A 21,435-nucleotide genomic window follows, 5' to 3' on the forward strand; every position below is an offset into this window, starting at 1 on the left:
TAGCTCAAGGGTCATTCTCAGGAAGGCTTCTGATCATTTCAAAGTCTTTCTGTGCTAGTAGAATGGTGTAAGAATCTGACCCATAATTTTTATTAGCAGGAATCTCTATAGTGCTGTACATTTCTCTGTTGCAGCTGTTGGTAAGAAATTAGAAGATTAAATGTAGGCAGCACTTTCCCTGGAGAGAAATATCCAAAGCTATTTATTCTACAAGCCCTGAAGTTTGCAGGGCATTTTGCTGGGGTGCTGTTGATCACAAATACAATCCTTTAAGCGGGCATCAAGAACTCCAGAAAGCAAGTTAACGCCACACGCAATCTGAATACTGCAGAATGGTACAATGAATGAATAAACTTGTGAACCTGTAGAAGCTTACTGCTTATGAAGTAAGTTAGAGCACCTTGAGTCTTGGTTCCTATATTTATGTGATCTATGAATCAGATAGATTAGATGGGATAGTAGGCCTTTCCCATCTCCCAGCTAATGCAGGAATGTTCCTTGCAGTATATTTTCTGTCCAGGCTAGTAGTCCTGCTTATGGCACAGGAAATTATTCTAACTGGATAAGCCTGTATGTCATTTCCCCCACCTCTCCTCTTATATTCTTCTCACTTTTATGAAATAATAATAATTAATAAATAATAAACATTAAAACAGATAAGAGTAAAAGAAAACAATTCTGCTATTACAGAACACATGGTTATGGGAAGAAACTGATTAATCTTTCTGGGTCAGTAACCATAACCTGGTCATTGCAACCATAATTTAGATTTAATATTTTTTACATGAATATGACTTATTTTGAAGTATGCTGAATTAGGAAACTCATGAATAAATACTTTGACATAATCAGAATTATATGGCTAGAAATTGACCTACTTTGCATGAAAGATGCCTGAGAATCCCCTAGCTAATAGCCTACTAACCTAGCATAGCAATATCCTGTTTTATAGCACACTAATAATTCAATGTTTGCATGCGGATTAGACTGTTTTCTCACAAAAGATTAGACGTGGTCAATTTTGTTTGAAAATGAGTAGATATGTATGAACTAGTGAAAATACATGGGGCTATGATGGATCTATGCTGGTGGCTCCGGTAGGGCTTCCAGAAAGGAAATTGTAGCATTTTGAGCACTGTAATATTGTCTCTTGAAAAAGTATTGATGGCAGTAATAGCATGGAAAGCACAGTGGCACAAGTGACAAAGTAGCAAAATAACTGGGTTATGCTATGAAGCATCTAATTTTTGTTTTCTTGAAAAGCTCAGCAATTTTTCACAAAAAGTAATATAAAAAACCTGTCTCTTAATATTGATATCCTGCAGTAATACACATAGGTTCTATTTTTTTCCCTTGAGGTTATACTGTAACTCTGCTTGCTCTTGTTGATTTCAGCAGTCTGGTTTTATCTGCATTCCCTTGAAGTAACGTAATGACGAGCATTGTATATGATGCAGACAACAGTAAGGGACATCTCTGACCTCAGATTAGAAAACTCTTTGGCTGCCTAAGAGTTCATATGTAAAGCTTTTGGAATTAACCTGTTTTATTTTTTAAGAAATGGAGGTGTTAAGCAGTTCATGTGATCTACCACAACATATGATTTTCAAGTTTCGTAAACTTTATCTAAGTCTAGGATAAGAACTATTAGTGATCTTATTTTTGAAATACCATAACTGTGCCTTTTTACACTAGAGAGGGGAAAAGTTAGCTTTATCTTTATCCATTTTAGGGAGAAGAACCTGTTGGTATTTTTTAATTTCTGGAAAGAACAATAATATCATATCCACCTTCATTAGCTCCTTTATCCAGTTCCCACTTGATTTATCCATTGTTTAAGGAGCATTTGAGATGAAATAAAGTTAATTCCCCACACCTTTTTCAAGCCCTTCAAAGGAATCAAATTTGTTTTCATATAGCTTTTATTACCATAAGACAGCCTCAAAAGTTGTATATATAATAATGGAAAATAACATTTCATCCTAATCTTAAATATCTGGATATTGGGTCAGACCTGTAGCTCCATTCCACCTGCCTTGCCTTACTCTTACAGCACAAAACGTCCTTAAAGCCAATGTAACCAGCTCCTCTAGGATTCCTCTTATTCCATGCTCTCCTGGCCCCTGAAACAGGGGTCATAACAGGGGGGTCCATATACCCTCCTTGTTTCTGGGTGCCAGAAGGACTGTAGGTAGGTGGTGTAAGTTAGATCAGCTCCCACAGGCAGGTCGGCCCTGAGCCCGGCTTGGCTAGAGTTTAGAAGCTGCCCTTTATCTTTCACCTCCCTCTTGATGGATTTGCACTGTTAACTACTGTACTGTTCATTGTCGTTAGCACTATGTTCTGTGTATTAATCAACCTTTGTGTTAAGATTTCATTGGGGCCATGCTGACTTGCAATAGCTGAGGATCTGACCCTATGTTGTTGGTTTTTTGCACTAGCAAAATGCATTTGTGCACACACGTTCTGTAACTAAAACACAAATCCAGTTTGTGAGCACAAATACATGCTTCGGCACGCACAGGACCTTAGATGTGGAAATTTGTGCACATAATTTGAGTGGGCCCAAGTGAGGATGTACTTATTCATTATAGACAGCTTTCACATTTTTGTTTTTATTGGTGTGTCTTTCTTTAAAAAATCAATAAATAAAGAAGGAAACAGAATTCATAGTACCCATTTGAAGCAGAATCTATCATAGACACAGTGCCCCAACATTTACAAACTCAAAATGGAAGACCTACTGGCACACAGCAAAATGTAAACAGTTTCTAAATAGATTTCATAATGTTGGTATGACGTCCCACTAGTACACAGAAGAGTACCCCCCCATTGCTATGTCCCCCGATCCCTAGACTGCCTTCACTAATTGCTGCATTCTCACATGCAGAGAAGAAAAGGAACACTTTATTCCTGCCTTGATCAGCTTTAAATTGCTCATCTTCCTTTTTTTTCTTTTTCTTTTCTTTTTTTTTTTTTAAATACTGCTTCTAGAGGGAAAGATACACTGGAAGAACTTTGCCCTTGTTCATGCCTGCCTTCCAGTAGGCCAAACCCACTTTTTATCACTGTGTTGTGTGCATCGCTCCATGTTCAAGATGGCAGTGTTGTGGTGTATAATTTGTGCAACCAAATCCTGCTTTTGGTTACACCCCTGCCAGTCAAATGACTTATCTCGGGCTGCATGATACAAGTGAAGGCAAAATTTGTCCTGCTCTGTCTCATACATGATGAGTGTATCGTGGGATGATGTGGCACTTGGTCTCCTAAAAGGTGTCTTATCCTCAATCCCAGGAAAATAAAAGGCTTGGTGGTGGGTACAGCTTGGTGGTATGAAGAGGCTTTCTCCTTTTCCTCCCATCTCCCCTGTGCTGTTATTGATGGGAATTGTTCTGAGGTAGTAAGGTTAGCTTTTCCATGGGAAATCATGTACGGAAAGTGGTTTGAAGGTGTCGGTTTCTAGTTGTGCAGGCAATATTCTGTAAAGACCTCACAACAGTACCAAAACCAATTGTGACTACTTGGCTGGATTATCGTAATGTTTTTCAGAGCCTTGTCCATTATTTGGAGCTGGTTCAATATGCAGTAGTCCATAGGCTTACTGGTTTGATCAACCATAATCATATTATGCCTTCCCAGCATTATTTCTCTTTGATGCCTCTGAAATACTAGACTGATTTTGAGTTGGCAGTGCTAGTTCTTAAAGTCTTTAACTGTATATACTCAAGTAACATTAGAGAACTTGACTTTGATCCTAATCGGAGTAGGTATCCTCACTTGTACAGCAACCTGCTGTTAGGATTCTACTTTCACACCTTAGCATGGTTGGCAGTTGAATTAGTTTGCTGTATATTGCTAAACTCATTCCCCCAATAATCCGAGTCACTGTCTCTCAAAAAAAACCCAACAAAAAACAAAAAAAAACACCTCAACCTTTCTTTCCCCAGTGGTTTCCTTTTAGTAATTTCACTTCCTTTCTTTCCCTTTCCCTGGAGTGGACATTTGTGTTTATTTTTGCATTTTATTATTTTTATAACGAAGTATTTTTTTGCATGGTAAATGTTTTTAAACATGTGTATTGCACCCCTAGCACTTGGAGTGCGCAGAGAGTGAGTGGATGTAGCTCTAAAAAATAAAACAATTATTGTGATGTTATGATTCTCTGTGGTGCCATATACAAGAGGTGCACAAGCTCCATTTTCTGGCCTCTGGAATTCTTTTTGCTATAGGGGTGTTTTTCTTCTTCTTGATGTTTTGCCCAAGGGCAAGTGGCGGCCGTAGTTTTTTCATTTCTGCCTCCTGCTGCTGCTTCGACAATAGCAACAGCAGCGGGATGCAAAAATGAAAGGAACAAATTGAAAGAAGCACTTTGCCACTGTTGTAATTTTGAAATTGACAGCATTTTTTTGCCCAAAGTCTCAAGAAAAAGCTGCTTTCCTCTTTGCCTCCTGTTGCTTCTCCAGCAGGGAGAGACATTCTGTGATGCTGGAGAGGCAGCGGGAGGCCAACATGAAAATAATTTTCTTCCTGAAACATTGGATTGCAAAACACGAACAATTTCCAGAGGAAAGCAATGCTATGGGGTTTTTTTTTTTATTGCCCATAGGGGCAGAAATGGAAAGAATCATGCTGCCAGAGCTCCCCAAATGGGCACCCTCCAGAGGGCCACCGGAGTACTGCTGTCAGTGGCAACGTGGTAAACATTTGTAGAAGATGAGGTGGAGTGAGCACAGAAGCAGGCAAAGAAAGGACCAGCATGCTGCCTTTGACAGTGGTTTAAACTGAGTTACAGCAGCTCCCTCCCCCAGTCCAGCCATTCTCTGAAAGAAACAAAACCCCAGTGATTTTTCATTGTTTATTAGGATTAGCTAATCCAGTCAGAGAATAGAAACAACACTGCATGATTTACTTGGTCCAAAACAAATCACAAATACTCACAGTTCACAATCAGGCCATAAGATAGAAAGCTTCTTGTCACACAGGATTCTTCAAACAAATTTGCAGCTCTTACAACTTGCTTGGAGATGATACACAAACAGAAAACAAGGGCTAAATTCACCAAACAAAAAATCACTTGCAATTTTTTCAACCAGTTTGTTTTACAGTCCTGTTTGCCATTATTGTACAAATTACTGGTGCTGCTAGCTATTGGCCAAAGAGGGTAAAAATGTAATTCCTGTCAGTGGGCAGTGTCTTCGTGTTACAGCTTTTTGGGCTATATCTTGTTTTCTTGGCCATTTAATTTACGCTTTTTAGCTATTTTCAAAGGAAATATATATTTTCTCTTTGAACATGTGTGAGAGATTTGTTGACTCTAAACAGAACCCCTTCTTAACTTACTCTTCCTGCTGCCTTGGGGAATTATCACATCCCTTAAGGGAACACGAGAATATGGTATTGGGGTTGGGGTTGGTCCTGCTTTGAGCAGGGGATTGGACTAGATGACCTCCTGAGGCCTTTGTTTTTACATGTCATATCAGAAATGCACAACTGGTATTCAGGTCCTGGCAGGTAGGTGAGAAAGAAACTGACTTGCCCCTCTCTTTTTAATACTACTATATTTATTTTTCATTTGTTATCTATTTGTTATTTTTAAAGTATTTTCACTTATCTTTAAATGGTAAGAGAAGACATAAATTATTCTTTTGTTGAACTCCATTATGATTTTGAAGAGCAAAGTCTGCAGAAATCCCCTGTATTGTACGTAAGGCATCATTTTTTATTAATAAGCTCTGACAATGAAAGATTACATCAATTTTAAAATGAACTTTGACCAGTTTAGCTTCCTGTAATTCCCGAGGGCACATTAACTAAACCTAATGAGCGAAACTTACTTCTTATTTAAACCCTTCAGTAGAAGTCCCTGCAGAATATGGGGTGCTAAATTGTTTTCTGAATCAGAGAAGACTGCCTATGCCATGCACACCCTGACAAAACAGCTTTCCAAGATTTATGAAGACTTGCATGGTACAGAACCTGAAAGGAAGTTTACTTACATCTGGCTTCTGGTCATTTCTGCATTTTAGGATTTGACCGTATGCTCTGCCCTCAAAAGTCCATCTAAGAAAATAAAATTAATCAGTGAGCCTTTTAACTAAAATTAAAGTGAATGATTTGTCATCTATCCTTGCATCCATTACCTGTGGAATGTAAGTGTTCAGTCATTGTCACTTCTGATGTGCTTACCCTAACCTCACTATCACTGAGATTTATCTAAAAGTGTAATCAAGTGTAATTTTATACTGAGGCCTTCTCAGTAAATAATTGAATTGTCTTCTCATCTTAGTCACAAATACTTCTTTGTACTGGTAAGAAATGGTTTAATCAGTTACAAGTCTATGCAGCAGTGGAAATGACTGCTTGCTTATATATTTATTATATCTTTTGTTCCAGAAATTGGGATGTCCATGTCATTTGAATACAGTAATTCTGTTCAAGTACTAATAATCCAAAATGCCATAAAGCTAGAGTAGAGTTTACAGTGAATGACAATGATAAACAAGTGGAAAGTACCACTGAGATGATTGGCTAAATAACTTTATAGATATCCTTGTATTTCTGGTTAAATTTACAGGTAATACTTTAAATCTAATCCTCATGGAATTTCACTGAGAGTGCAAAATTTCTTTTTATCTCTTTAAATAATTCTCACATTGGGCACTATTCTGTTCCCATTTAAGTCAATGGCGGTTTTTTCCCCCCACTGGAGGATGGAAGGTGATGCGTGTGTCTCCTGTGGTTCTCTTTGTTAGAAAGTGTTGGAACCCTACACGGAGTTGCAAGTTCCATCCTGTTGACAAGCTGGGGCAGCTGTGGCTCGTTAGAGTTCGCCATAACTGTAAAGGAGGTGGGAGCAGCCCTCAAGCAGAGTGGGCCTGGGCCTGTGGAAGACTCTGAGGGAGGAAGCTGCAGCTGAGGCTTCGTGTAGCATTACCTTGGGGACATCTGTTTGTTAATGAAGCAGATCGCAGTAGGGGTGACTTTTTAACTCTACCGCAAGCAGGTAGCTTTTGCTTGGAGCTCGATGGTGACTGTTAGAAGATCCGTGTTGGGAGTGGAAGGGAAACATTTTGCATTGGAAGGGTTCTAGTAACACTCACATTCCCTGGTAGGGAATATAGTATAAGAGCATAGAGAGATGGTAAATGTTGGGTTTCTTTTTAATCCTGTCATGCCTTTAAATTTATCAACCTTTTTGGGGACTTGGATTACATTTCACTATATGAATAGTTATTTCAGTTGCTTTAAAACTACCTTTCAAAACCATAGTTTAAATTCAAGTTTTTCATTTCATTTTCATTTCAAAGTACATCTTCATTTAGAACAATGATTCGTGTTACTATTATATGCAGATCTTGGACAGGCAAGTTAGGCTCACCCAATGGGGGAAAAGCTAATGGGGAAGAGCTAGTAAGCCAGGGACACAAGTGAGTACGTGGGGCAACAAATGAAAAGCAGAAATGGTAGTGCAGTTAAAGGTTAAGGTAGTGAAGTCAAAAGTTAAAAATCAGGGAACCAGAGGGAGACACCAAGCATAGAAACCTGGACAGCGCCCACTGCTCCTCAAAGGCATCTAAGGAGTCAGTGGACTCTGCCCAGAGAAACTCTGCCTGGAGATATGATTGGACAAGGGAATGGAAATAGGCCCCACAGTCACAGAGTGCACACACCCCGTCCACCTTCCTCCTCCTGGTATGATGGGTGGCCATCTTGGCCAGCACCGGGAGGAGACTGACAAAGAGATCCCGCGACTGTGTGGGCCCACTGCATTTATCAGGAGGTGCAGGGAAAAGTGCAGCAGGAACCTCAGTAAGAGGTTCTGGAAGAGGGGCTGCAACTGGATGCACCCTACATAGATGTGCACCAGGATCTCCCTCTCACAGCAGAAGGGACACGTGCAGGGGGATTTTGTGAACCATTCCAGGTACATGCCTACGCTCATGGCTCCATGGAGGAGCTGCCAAATAATATGCCCGGTGGGCCATGGAACCAGAGTGGACTACAGGCTGGCCCACTGGGGTTCCTTGCCCTCCTCCAGTGGCAGCCCTCTTGGTATCAGGTGGGACATGAGGGTGAGGAAGTGGATAGCATGAAGCAAGAGCATGTACAGATGTTTTCTGGACATAGTGCAGAGGTAAACTGGCTGCATGGTGTGGCGCATTGTGAGCAGCCAGGGAGGCTCGCAGGACAAGGGCCTGATGATGACTTCTAGAGGCCCAGGTGTGAGGGATTGCAGGAGCTGCTAGAGGAAAGCAAGAGAAGCATGTGGCAAGGCTTCCCTCACCTCCTGAAGTACATGGCAGGGGACATGCAGGGTAGACAGCCCTGTGCTCTGCCCATGAGGTCCACCAAGTACTAAGCTTATTTGTCTGGTGTGTAAAATAAAATATATATTATAGTCTCCTGAGATATGTTATGAACTGTAGAAATTAAATGCTAAATAACCTTGTAATAATGAACAGCAAATTCTGTGGGAAGCCTGTTTGAATACATTGTTAGAGAAGAATTATCCTGATGATATAGGAAATAAACTATATGCACATATAGTGCAAGGCTTTGCTGCTTTATTGTCTAGCTTTGTACAGGAGATACTGAGAAGACTTATCTGCTGTCTTTCAAATATTAATATAATTACATATTTTCACTTTCCTGCAGTAATAAAACTAAAACAAACCCAATATGTTAAGAGAAAAAACATTTTTCTGTATCTCCATGTCTTTGAATGATATTGCTATTCTAGAAATACCACAATGGCATCTAGCAATCCTGTTCCCAATGAATTTAGTGTGGATGCAGAATCTAGATATTTAGAAATTCTTCTTCCAGAAATGCACAAGTTCACTAGAGGGGGAAACGAGGAAATTTGATAAGATTCCGCAGATTTCCTGTTTGTTGTTTTCTTTTTTTGTTTTGTGTGGGTTTCGAAAAATTGTTTAAGCTCCCTGTACCAGACTGTCTTTTACACACCAAAAAGAAACTGGAAAGTAATTTGGACTGTGTTTTCTAAGATACTGCAGTCTCAACAAATATTTTGTGCGGCTTGCTTCTTCTGGATCCAGTTCCTGTGAAATCAATGGGAAAACTTGCCTGACTGCAGGACAGATTCCTGTTAGAGTAAGAGTTTTGTTTGAGCTGTTAATGTAATATTGTATATATAAAACAAAAAGAAAAGAAAACGTATAGAGCATATAGCTCCACGTGAATATTGAATTTTATGCTCAATTGAACTTTAAATGCATGATTATGTTAAAAAATGGTGGACCAAGTCTTCAGCAGGTTTCAGTTGGAGTAAACGTCCTTTAATATAGTTACACAGTCTACACCAGCTGAAGGTCTGTGCTGTGTGTGTGTTTGTGTGTGTGTGTGTGTACCTCTATGGATGGGGGCATACATACACACACTGAATGGGAAACATCTTTTACTTAGCATTTAACTCTCTTACCTATGATGTCCAGTATGCACTGCCTTAGATGTCATTCTGAGCTGTAGTGTTTGTTTGTATTCTTCACTGCCTCAGTGCTGTAGAAATGCTAATTGTCTCCATGAAAATGTAGACTGTTTACAATTGTGTGCCATTGGTTTAGATCTCTATGAAGTCTAAAAATAAAAATGTCATTTCAGTTTATAATTTGAAAGTATGGTGCATACAAATTTGACAGTTTTTTAGTATAAAAGACAGTGGTGTGTCATTCTTCAGAGAATTGACTCCTGGAGGCATGTTATTGACTTCGCTGATAACATCACTATATATTTTATACACTTAAAAATCAAGAAATGTGCATTATGCCCTGAGGGGGGGATACACATTTAAATAAAGAATATAGCCATTTCCAGGGTTATCCGTTTAGATTACTGGATGCTGTTAAAACACTGTTTAGTCTAGTATATTAGCATAAAGAAAAAGCAACAATAAAACTGCTTTCTTCTATGATGGTTTGTTGTTTTTATTCCTGCTTATGAAATATACCCATTTGCAAAGTCTCCAAGTGAATGTACAGAATGTAATACAAAGTTAGCACATTGATACAACATTAACATGGAGCTTTGTTAGACCAGGAGTCAAGGTCAGGTGGGACTTCATATTCTGGCCCACAACTGAGTGTGAGTCCTACTGATACATACTGTCAACTGATGTAAAGTGGCTGGAGGATAAACCTCGGATGACCATTTTGTCAATCTCTAATTTTCAAAATTCAGTGGATTAGCTGAAGTCTAATAGTCAAAAAATGTGTACATTCATTAAAATAGCTTGATACTACCTGCTGAAATCATAGTTCTGGAGTAAGTCTGCAAATCAAAGTGTGTATTCAACTGCAGTTGTTACGCTGTTCTAATTGTAACCCTGTTCTGTTCTATCAGTGCTGGCAGAATCCTAAAGCAAGTTTAAGTAACAACTTCTTGTGGGTAGGAGTCTTGGAAGCATCTCAACTGCCTGCTGTCAAGTTAATATGGTTAAAATTGGATTGGCTGCAATAACTTATTTTTCACTTGATCTTTATAACAGTTTATAGAGAGCATGTGTAGCAGTAACCTCATAGAACTGAGAGGCAGGACCTTGGGTTTCGTTTTTGGCTCTGCCACTGGTTTTCTCTGTGATTTTTAGCAAATTCTTAACCTCTGTTCCACCCATTCCCCAGTAGTAAAATGTGGGGTGTTGCTGTATCTACCTTACAGGGTGTTGCTTGTCTTAATTTAATTACTGTAAAATACAGTGCCTTGAATAAAATGCACTAGACATGTGCAAACTATCTGTTTACTTTTATTGTTGATTTATGGACCTAGATAAAATAGTCTTAAATCCTGTCCGTGATAACAAAGATGTCTCTACTTTGGATGCAGAAACACAGTTATGTTGAAAGGCTCTGGGGATTTATCAGTTGAGTGAAAAGGGTAAAGAGGTTTAGGTTTAATGTTCTAACTCAACAGCAAAGGTCACACCATTCAAGGTCACAGGGGAACAGTGGATCCAGCTGGAACATGTAGTTTGGCTTAAAGGAGAACTGCAGCGTATATGGGGATAGGCTTGATCATTACCAATGTATTTACATAGTAAAGGACCACTGTGAATTTAAAATGCATATGCTGCAAACAAAATATTTTTGCCTATCTTAACTCTGAAATCTTTAGAAATAGAAAGTGAATGAATTTTTAGAATCAGATTTGTGTGGACTTAATGTTTTTTCCATTTTGTATTTTTCTGAGCCTGGGTTATAAAAATCAATCCAGTTTTAGTTTACATTTTCGATTCTTGGTTTTACTGTGTAGGAATACAGATGTTTGGTTACAAACAGCTGTTTACAATGGGATTTTAGAATAAATGCTTGAAAAATGTTTTTTGGACTTAGGGTTTGTAAAAGTTTGTTCTTACGTCATTTAAATTCTGAAGCCATTTAACAGCCTGTAAAACAAAATAATTGTCAAGTCTTCAATCTGGCAATGAGCTCTGGACAGACCCCTATATCTGCAGGATTGAAGCCTAAATTAGCAACCTGCCCTCCATGATATTCAGGCATCTTGTAGTATCAGTTGTAGCAGGAGAATTGCAGAATCCTGTACTCAGTTCTCAGCAGATGTGTGATGTAGAAAGAAATGTTCTCTTGTTAAAACTGTATTTAATTTGAACAGTATAGTCTGGCAACATTTTGTGATCTAAAACAGGCTTCAATTTGCTTTAAAAGCTTTATTGTTTATCTGGGAACTTCCACCCTTTTAAGATAATTTGCATTTTTCTGGAAGGCATAGCTGGAAGTGAAAAACTACAGGCTGAAGCTTCTCTATGTAGTTTCTCATAGTCCACATGAGCAGTAAAACTGAGAGACATGAAACAGATGGGGAAGCTTGGGCCCGAGAAGAAGCAGGAGAAAACAAATGGGAAGGGAGTGGTAGTGTGGAAGATTTGGGGTGAATGAGTACAAGAAGGGATGAGGATTGGGGGGGCTGAGGAGCAAAAGAAAGAGATGGGGGGGAAGGAGAGTAAGGCTGGATCTGTTTGTTGTACAGAATAAAATACAGAGTAGTAATTCCACTGAACGGGCTCTTAAATGTCCGGTTGATGGCACAGCAGGGCTAAGGCAGGCTCCCTTCCTGCCCTGGCTCTGTGCAGCTCCTGGAAGCAGCCAGTATGTCAGGCTTCTAGGCGTAGGGGTGACCACGGGGGCTCCACATGCTGCCCGCACCCTGAGCACCAACTCCACAGCTCCCATTGGCCAGGAACAGAATTACAACCCCATACTTCAGGTATACACTGTTTATTTATGCTATTTCTAAAACAGAGAGGACCTTGCTCAAGAACTTGAATTAAAAAGTTCCCTTTTAATGGTGGCATATTGAATGAGAGTCTGGACTGTCTGCTGCATAAATGCCCATCATACAGATGAGACATTCCTTTACCTTAAACCTAAAGTCCTATCTATGCTATAAAGTCAGCTGCATTGGGGAACTTGGTTACAGCAGGATAATACTGCAATACAGTTGAAACAAGGTTACGCCTTAACCAGGAATTGGGAAAACAGTAAAAATAGGGACCTGTCGTGTCCACACTGTGTGAAAGAAACATGTTGGTAACTATGCTGGGAGATTACTAGGACTTCCGGTACTACATTGATGGGCACCAGTGTAAGAACTTGGGATAGATAGATACCATGTCGTAACTAGGTCCCGCAACATGGTTGGTTTTGTAATTTAGACAAAGTCTACAGCTTTTTTTATTCGTGAATTTGTAGTCTTCACTCATTTTTCATTTCCAGCACACTTTACAATTCCTACATCATTCTCAATTTGCTGACCATTCCCCATCATATATCAAAAAAGCACTTCATTCTGCTGTATCCACTTCTTAGTAAATGCTGAATGTACATAAATGAAATGGGTGTTGCCTGTAAGCATACAGCGCCATAAAATGTATGTTAGTGAGACTGTTCGTGTTGTGAATTAGAGTACATTCAGAAAAAATAATCATAGGCTGGAGTATACATTTGCAAATATCTGAATTGGGTACAAATTAATGATCATGATGCAGATACAGAAAGCATTCTAGATCACTTATGAGCTTAGATTGATGGCAATATTAATATTAACTAACAGCTGCTTTTGCTGTAATGAAGATATAAGATTGGAAACTGTTGGTGTGAATGCTTTTTGAATTGGATTTTATTTACTGCAACATAAAATTGACTAGACATGTTGTTTACACATGTGACAGACATGCAGCAAAGCCCACTGATCTGGCGCTGCATTTTTGTGTATCCAGATGTTTTTTCAGGGCTTAGTGTAGCAAATGTTCTTTCATTGCTTTAGCTGTCGATACTGACATCTGCCTTAGCATTTCCCTAAGCCATAATTTTAACATTACTTACAGTTTCTGACTCATCATCTATCTGCCATTAGTCTTTTATCAAATATCATTTAAAAGCATGAAGACTCATTCCCCTATTTAATCCCTTTTGGGAAAGCAGAGGGGAAACCTAATTGAGGGAGGGAGGTAGATGACAAGGATTGCTTGTCATTGCCCTTATTTTTTGGGTTATAATTCAGCCATAAAATATTTGCCATGAGCTAATATTTGCCATGGAATTTTGCAGGTCACTTGTTCATAATGTGAACTGTAGTGCTTGTGAGTACTCTGGGTGAAGAGGAACCGAAATGAGTCCTTCATTTTTAAATGTTCTTTCTTGTGCATGTTCGCTACATATTTTTCCCTGATGAGAATGTTAGAAGGATTTTAATCATGTAGATTTAGCGAATCATAGATTGAGGGAAGAAGTCTAATCAGCTTGGAATGTATGTAAATATAGTTGAGTTGATAGTTATTAATTACTTTTTAAAAAGTCTCTAAATTCTACACATTAGCAGCCAATAGCACAGAAGCAGCTATTAGTTTTTCTTTGCTACTGTAAGAGTTATTGTTTAAAGTGCTCAAATGCAAGTTTTAAAATAGAAATCAGAGCTGGAAGAGACAGAGACCAGATTTTTCAACCGTGAGTGCCTAACATTAGATTGTTAGTTACGTAGATTATAAGTCATTTGGGGCCAGCGATCATCCTTTTATTCTGTGTTAGTACAGCACCTACCACAATGAGGTCTTGGTCCATGACTAGGCTTTCTAGGTGTTACCACAATATAAACAATAAATAATAAGAGTATAAATCCACCGGTGGGCACTTAAGCAAGTTACCTGATTTTCAGAGGTTCTAAGCATATACTTCTGCCACTGAAGTGCTCAGTATTTCTAATTTTTATATAGCCCTTTTAATCTTTCTTTCTCAGTAGAGCTGGTCAGAAAATGGGATTTTTTTTTTCTGCAGAAAATTTTGACTTCTCAAAAAATCTAAAAAATTTCATCAGAAAACTGGAAGTTTTAAGGTTCTGGGGTTTGGATTTCTCAATGAAAACCTGGACTCTTTTTCTGATCTGTTTTTACCTCGCAGATCTTTTAGATATTTCAGTTGTCGCTCGTGAGGACATACTGGACTCACGTTATCCCTTGCTTTCTTTTCCAGGAGCAGGTTCAATTACTGCATGCTAAAGATTGTGCCTGAATCAGAACCTCACGTCCAAACACTTCTGAACTTTGTGGAGATTTGGATTCAGATTTGGATCTGAAGACTGTCACTTGGGCCTGTCATTATTTCATTATGGGTTTTCATTTTTCCTATCCTCTTCTCTCCCACCCCCATATTCTTGCCTTTCTTTATCTGTTACATTACTGTGTTCTTTTTGGTTTGTACGTTGTAGCGATGTGGTCCACCTGATTCAATTTCTCAGAGTCTCTCCTGCTTCTGCAAAATGGAAAGCAGCATGTGAATATGTAACTCTCCTAATTCTCACAGAAGAATGGGAGCATTGCACTTCTATTTTGCGTTAGTAGCTTTTTTGAGTGTAGTTGATGCAACTTGCTTTTAGAAATGCCCGCTTCTCTTACTGGAACCAGTCAGTGTCTAGACTCTCAATTCTGTCTTCTTCTTTGAACTTTCTTCAGGAACTCACCATTTCATAAATCACTAGGTTTGTTGGACTCCTGCTGTTATATTCTCTAATTTGCATTTGCAATCGCTCGCAAACGCAAAGCTGTATTACCATTCCCAATCAAAAACTTCAAGGTTCTTGATCAAGGTCTTCAACCAGCTCTCAAAAAGACTGATGCCCAAATCAGTCTATTTTCCCCAACCACACAAGGTACAGAATCTAGCCTTCCTTCTGTAAATGCTCAGGAATAACCCACTTGGGAGCTCGTCTGTTTGCTGTCTTTCTAAGAAAGTTCTCCTTCTCGTAGTTCGTTATAGTTTTTTGATTCTCAGCTTTGCTCTGTCACTTGTTTCTGTTTGCCCTCTCAGCACCTAACTGTCTCACTCAAAGCAAATTCCTTTTTAATAAGAATCACCGTTTCCTCCTCTAGGCTCTGAGTGACTCTGTGTGAATTCCTGTTGACATTTATGTTGTTACTATGTATTGAGAAACAAAAAGAATAGTACCTGGAAGCAGTAGTTGCTATGACTTTTGAGCAACAAAGTTGTATAGACAGACGATGTAATTTATTTTTTTGATTTTGTGAAATGGAAATGAGAAAATACAAATCCTGACATTACAAATATTACTAGTACAATTGGATAAGTTGGAGTACAGAGAGGCAGTATCATATCTCTATTAGAGGTGGACTCAAGATACAAAAATTCTGATCTGGATTGAGATTTCCAACACCCTGCACTAATCAGAAGTGTTCAGGTGTATGGGTTTGATTCAGGCTCATCTTTTATTTCTGTAAACTGACATGGCTTGCAAATTTCATGCAGAAGATTTCATAAACTTGCAATCCCACTGTGTACACATTTGAGGAATATAGGTTTTATTACACTTGTAAATTTCTCCTAATTTTATGCAGATACTCACATGCGCAGGTACTGAGGCATGAACATAAATTTAACCTTAAACTTACTTGTGAGTGTTTGTTTATTTTTTTCTTTTCGGTCACGTGAATTTCAAATTTTCACTTCTGTCTTTTCAGGTCAGGATCGCAGTGAAGCCACTTTAATAAAGAGGTTTAAAGGTGACGGTGTCCGATACAAAGCAAAACTGATTGGGATAGATGAGGTTTCTGCAGCGCGAGGAGACAAGTTATGCCAAGATTCCATGATGAAACTCAAGGTGCAGTGTAACTTTTAATGTTTAAGTGTTACAAAATCAAGTGGGGAGAATTTCAGATTGAACTCTGTCATTTTACTTCTATGGCATTGGATCAAATTCCCTTTCACTTAGAGCACTGTACACACAGGTGTCATAAAATAGAATTTGGATAGTTCTGTACAAGGTCCTGACTCTGATGTTGATAAGTTGGGAGTTGCTTCACATTCTGATGTTAGGAATCCAAGATGGCTCTAGCAGTGGTTTTGGCTCTAACCTAGACTTTTAATCTAACTTCCTCCTTTCCTCCCATGTCCCCTCTCCCCCCAATACCCCACCTAAAATATGGGGGCTTAGATTTGAGGTGTTGTCCCATCTCTAGTTTTTATAGTCAGAAAAACAGAATAAATAGGGTCCGTAATGTGGTAGGCACTTCACGGAACTAGAAAAGACAGTCCCTGCCCTGATGAGCTGTACAATCTAGATGGATAACAGACAAGCTGAAGGAAAGGAGCAGGAGGTGACATAAAGCAGCATGAATGAGTAGTGAAGTGCAACACACATCTCGTGGTCCAGCAATTTTGTAAATATTTCCTTATAAGTAGATTGAAAAAGAGCTACGAGCATTTGGTAATGGGGGGAAAGGGGGAATCTGTTTTAAAGGAGGGCCCTTAATTTCTCAAAACAGCATCTGCCACAAAACTCTAATCTGATTTATCTGCATGTAGGCCCTTTTCCATTCATTGCTTGGTTCCATCTGCCAACAAGCTGTGTGGGAGACCTGTGGCTATTAGGACACCGGGCTAGGCTTTTTTGATCTTTCTCCGACAGGAATGCCATTTCCATATCTCCAAGATGCTTGATTCCTGTTAGCGTAATGGAGAGACTTACCTAAGTAATGTGAGGCAATTAGCTCCATCCAGAGCTGGTGGTCTCACAAATGCATATACTTGTCTTTTGAGCTAAGTTCCTAGCTCTCACCATGTAATGTGAGGGAATCATTCCTCTTCATTTTAATATTCATGTCCTTCTGCTGAAGTATTATGTTACCTTCGACATTCTGGTCAAGCTCCAGTAAAGCCACCCTGGTCTAGTGGTCTGAGTGGGGAACTTGGGAACCAGCGACTCCTGAGTTTTAGCACTGGCTCTGACATTAAGTGGCTGTATGGCCTTGGGCAGGTCACTTAACCTTTCTGTGTATCAGTCTCCTTATCTGTAAAATGGGGATAATAATACTGACTTCATTCCTGAATTATGAGGATTAATTAGTTAATGTTTGTAAAGCATTTTGAAGATGCAAAGCATTAGGCTAAGCATTTTTATTTATTCACAAATGTAATTTGTGACACTGAATCCTAGGCTGATAGCATTGGTAACTGATAGAAGTAGGACTCTGAAGATGGAAAGAGAAGTTGCTAGGTGAAAGGTCAGTTGGCTCATTCTGTTCCATGAAAGAGAGAGCCTTTTCCCTCTTGCCTTATTAAAAAACTAAGCAAGAAAAAATAAATTTGCAGAGCGAAAAAGCCTCCTAGAAATCACAGGTTATCCTCAGCTCAAATAAGAACAAATTCCAAGGAGGACTGTATGGCTCAGGGAATTGGTAAGTTTCTGTGTGGATCATGCATCGAACAGGCTCTGAGGAACATGAAGAAAATTAGTATCGGGAGGAGAAAGGGCAGAAGACGATGGTGAGGGGGAGGCTCAACCTGGATTGGCCTTTAAATTGTGGCTGCATATAGTAAGGAAGAGCTTGGGCTTGATTTTGAGAAGTGCTGAGCATGCCCAGAAGCCAGAGAGAAGCATCAGATGGTCAGCTCCTCTGAAGTGATGCCCCTGCTTTTTGATGTGTGGGCACCTACCAGAAAATAAAACAAAAAGTAGTGAAATCAACCCAACCATTCTTTGTCTCAACAGGGAATTGTTGCTGCGGCTCGTTCGAAAGGAGAACATAAACAGAAAATATTTTTAACTGTCTCCTTTGGAGGAATCAAAATCTTTGATGAAAAGACAGGAGTAAGTAAAATAATCACATGATGGAACAAACTTGAATCTCGTGATGGATGTATCCATAAAAGCTTTTCCTAGCTGGGCAGTAATATCAGACTAACATGGGAACACATAAAGCATCTGACAAACTTGATAAAGCTTTATCATATATCAAAGCAAGCCGTTAGTTGACTCAGGTGCAAGGGAATTACACTAAAGTTTGTTATAGAGCCTGATCCTGAGTACCTCAGTGAACTAATAACATGAATTATGTTACTCATATGCCTACATGTTCTCTGGTTTGGGCCCATAAGGTATTGTGGATGGAGGAGTCAAATAACTGCTCTACATTCAGATCATGGTGGTTTAGGCTGAAGAGGTGAGGGTGAATATGCTGGTCTTTTGGCAGCCTTGATGTAGTACATACTAAAGAGCTCCTGTGATAAGTTGTTTGCACTTCACATTTGACCTGCTTTAAAATTGTTAAAATATAATGGAAGAAAATACCATCAATTTGCTTGGGAGGAAAATGCAGCTGTGTGTTGTAGTTCTAGCAAAAAGAACAGTTCATGTTCCTCCTTATTGTATGATGCTATTTGATGTTATCAATAGTTACATTCCCTAGTTTCAGAAAGCAGAAGTAAAGGTTCTTACAGCAAAGAAATGTGAATATAAAGAACCTGCTTATAAAGACAGTTGGCCACAAACAGAAAAGATTGACCATTGTCAGAGAATTATCTCTGTGTAGGAGATATCAAAGCAAATAGAATTGTGCTCACAAATAAGAATAGGGTAGCTATGGAAATATTAGGTAAATAATAACATGATATGCTTTGGATCCTACAGTAATCGCAAAGGTTTACGTTCTGTGCCCTGCGCGTAGCTAGAGGAGCGGGATGAGGACTGGGCAAGGACGAGGAAGGAATTCTCCTTCCCCTATGAGGCCACCAAGGATACAGCTACACTGTAGCCGGGAGCATTCTTCTCAATTCGGGTACCCCAACATGCGCTAGCTGTCCACAAGCTAGCCCACTAAAAATAGCAATGTAGCAACTTAGGTTAACTGCCTGACTTACATACCGGGGGGACTGGGTAGGCTTTTACTCAGGTGGCTAGTCCAAGCCACCTCCTGTGCTAGCCTTCGCTATGCTGATATTTGTAACATGTTGGCTCAAGCAGAGCTAGTGTGTGTCTGTCTACCTGAGCTAGGAAACACACTGCCATCTGCAACATAGACATAGTTACTGTGTCTGTAGACTGGCTCCATGGAGGCTTCTCCAGCCCAGTAGCTGCAGTACCGGGCTGGCCCATCCACTTTTCACCATGGCGGACTCCCTTTCTTTCCCCCCAGACCCTACCCCCTGGCCAGGCCAGAGTGGAGCCCAGCCAAAGAACCGGGCAGTTGTGGGAGCCATGTGGACCACCACCTGCCCGCGGTACAGGGGGGGCTGAAAGCAGTGCTCGGCTGTGTCCCCGCCCCCTGGGCTGCCCAGGGCAGATGGCAGTGGAGGGTGTGCGACTCCGCACCAGCTCACCACAGCTGCCTGCTCAGCTTTGTCCCCGACCTGGCTCCGGCCGGGGGGGCCCTCAGAGCCACAGCCCAGCCATGGTAAGAGCCATGGACTCTCTACCTGCCCATCGTGTGGGAGGCCTGGGGAGCAGTGCCAGGGGCTGCTCTCAGCCCCCACCCCTTCCTCAGGCAGGGGGGGCAGGCTCCCTGGCCCCACTCCAGCTTCCGGCTTGACTGGGGGTAGGGCCTCCAGGGGAAGAGGCGGGGCAGGTCCTAAGGGGAGCGGTGTTGGGGTGAAGAGGAGACTGGGGGGCGGCTCCCCCACTTCTTTGAAGGCTCCGACACCCTTGAGCAGGATCCTTGTCACAAACCTGCACCCCATCCGCAGGTCCAGCTCTGACCCCCTCTGCACTGGAATCAGGATTCCTCCTCCACGCTGCCTATGCTCAGAAGAGGGTCATTGAAAGCAAAGAAGAAACAGGCTCCCTGGTTTCATTTCAGGTGCCTGGATCCAATGCAGCCTGCAGCAGCCCAGAATGGCAGTTGCAGGGAACATGGTGTCCAGCCCTGGCTAGAGCACGGCCAGTGTGGATGGAGTCTTCAGATAATTTAACTGCCTAAAGCAAGTCTCTATGGAGCATGAGCCAACTGCTGTTTTTCCAAAGCTCATCACTTGGCCAAGGGTGGGTGGATTTCCACAGAGATGGCCACAGACACATCCCTGGCACAAAGGCCCCTGCTTTCCATATTTCAAATCCCTGCTCCGAAACGTAAGGGGTCATCCATAATTTTTTAGCATGTGCAAACCAGTGTGTTTTTCCCATGGCTTTGTTCTCAGAAACAGCTGGGCCATTTTGGCTGTGGTTTTCCCCAGATAATCAGACTGAGGCAGACGCTCAGCTTGGGAAATTGTAACCCAAGCGGTTAACGTTAGGCCAGGTTATAAGCAACTGAAAACAGGGTCTTATAATGGTAAGTGTTGGCCCACCTTAATAATAGGTCGTGTTTCCAACCCCACCTATAATAACTAGGGCTGTCAGACGATTAAAACAATCGTGATTAATCGCGCAATTAATCGCACTGTTAAACAATAATAGAATACAATATAATTTAAATATTTTTGGATGTTTTCTACATTTTCAAATATATTGATTTCAGTTACAACACAGAATGCAAAGTGTACAGTCCTCACTTTATATTTATTTTTATTACAAATATTTTCACTGTAAAAAACACAAGAAATAGTTTTTTCTGTTCACCTAATACAACTACTGTAGTGCAATCTCTTTCTCATGAAAGTTGAACTCACAAATGTAGAATTATGTACAAAAAGCCTATATTCAAAAATAAAACAATGTAAAACTTTAGAGTCTGCACATCCACTCAGTCCTATTTCTTGTTCAGCCTATCACTTACACAAACAAGTTTGTTTACATTTGCAGGAGATAATGCTGCCCGCTTCTTGTTTACAGTGTCACCTGAAAGTGAGTCGGACATTCGCATGGCACTGCTGTAGACAGCGTCGCAAGATATTTACATGCCAGATGCGCTAAAGATTCATATGTCCCTTCATGCTTCAACCACCATTTCAGAGGACATGCGTCCATGCTGATGATGGGTTCTGCTTGATAACAACCCAGAGCAGTGCGGACCAAAGCATGTTCATTTTCATCATATGAGTCAGATGCCACCAGCAGAACGCTGATTTTCTTTTTTGGTGGTTCGGGTTCTGTAGTTTCCGCATCAGAATGTTGTTTTTTTAAGACTTCTGAAAGCGTGCTGCACACCTCATCCCTCTCAGATTTTGGAAGGCACTTCAGATT

General features: G+C 40.4%; 1 protein-coding gene across 11 annotated transcripts in view; it reads left to right on the forward strand.

Annotated features, from left to right (window-relative positions):
- The window catches only part of DAB1 (DAB adaptor protein 1), a 665,352-nt gene that overhangs the window by 554,403 nt on the left and 89,514 nt on the right, over positions 1-21,435 (forward strand). For all 11 annotated transcript variants that reach the window (XM_074961667.1, XM_074961662.1, XM_074961656.1 and 8 more), the window contains 2 exons: positions 16,001-16,140; positions 18,031-18,129. In XM_074961667.1, the coding sequence (XP_074817768.1) occupies positions 16,001-16,140; positions 18,031-18,129 (239 nt within the window). The remainder of the gene's footprint in view (positions 1-16,000; positions 16,141-18,030; positions 18,130-21,435) is intronic.

This window comes from Natator depressus, chromosome 8 (genome assembly GCF_965152275.1).
Source record: "Natator depressus isolate rNatDep1 chromosome 8, rNatDep2.hap1, whole genome shotgun sequence".
Classification (NCBI taxonomy): domain Eukaryota; kingdom Metazoa; phylum Chordata; order Testudines; family Cheloniidae; genus Natator; species Natator depressus.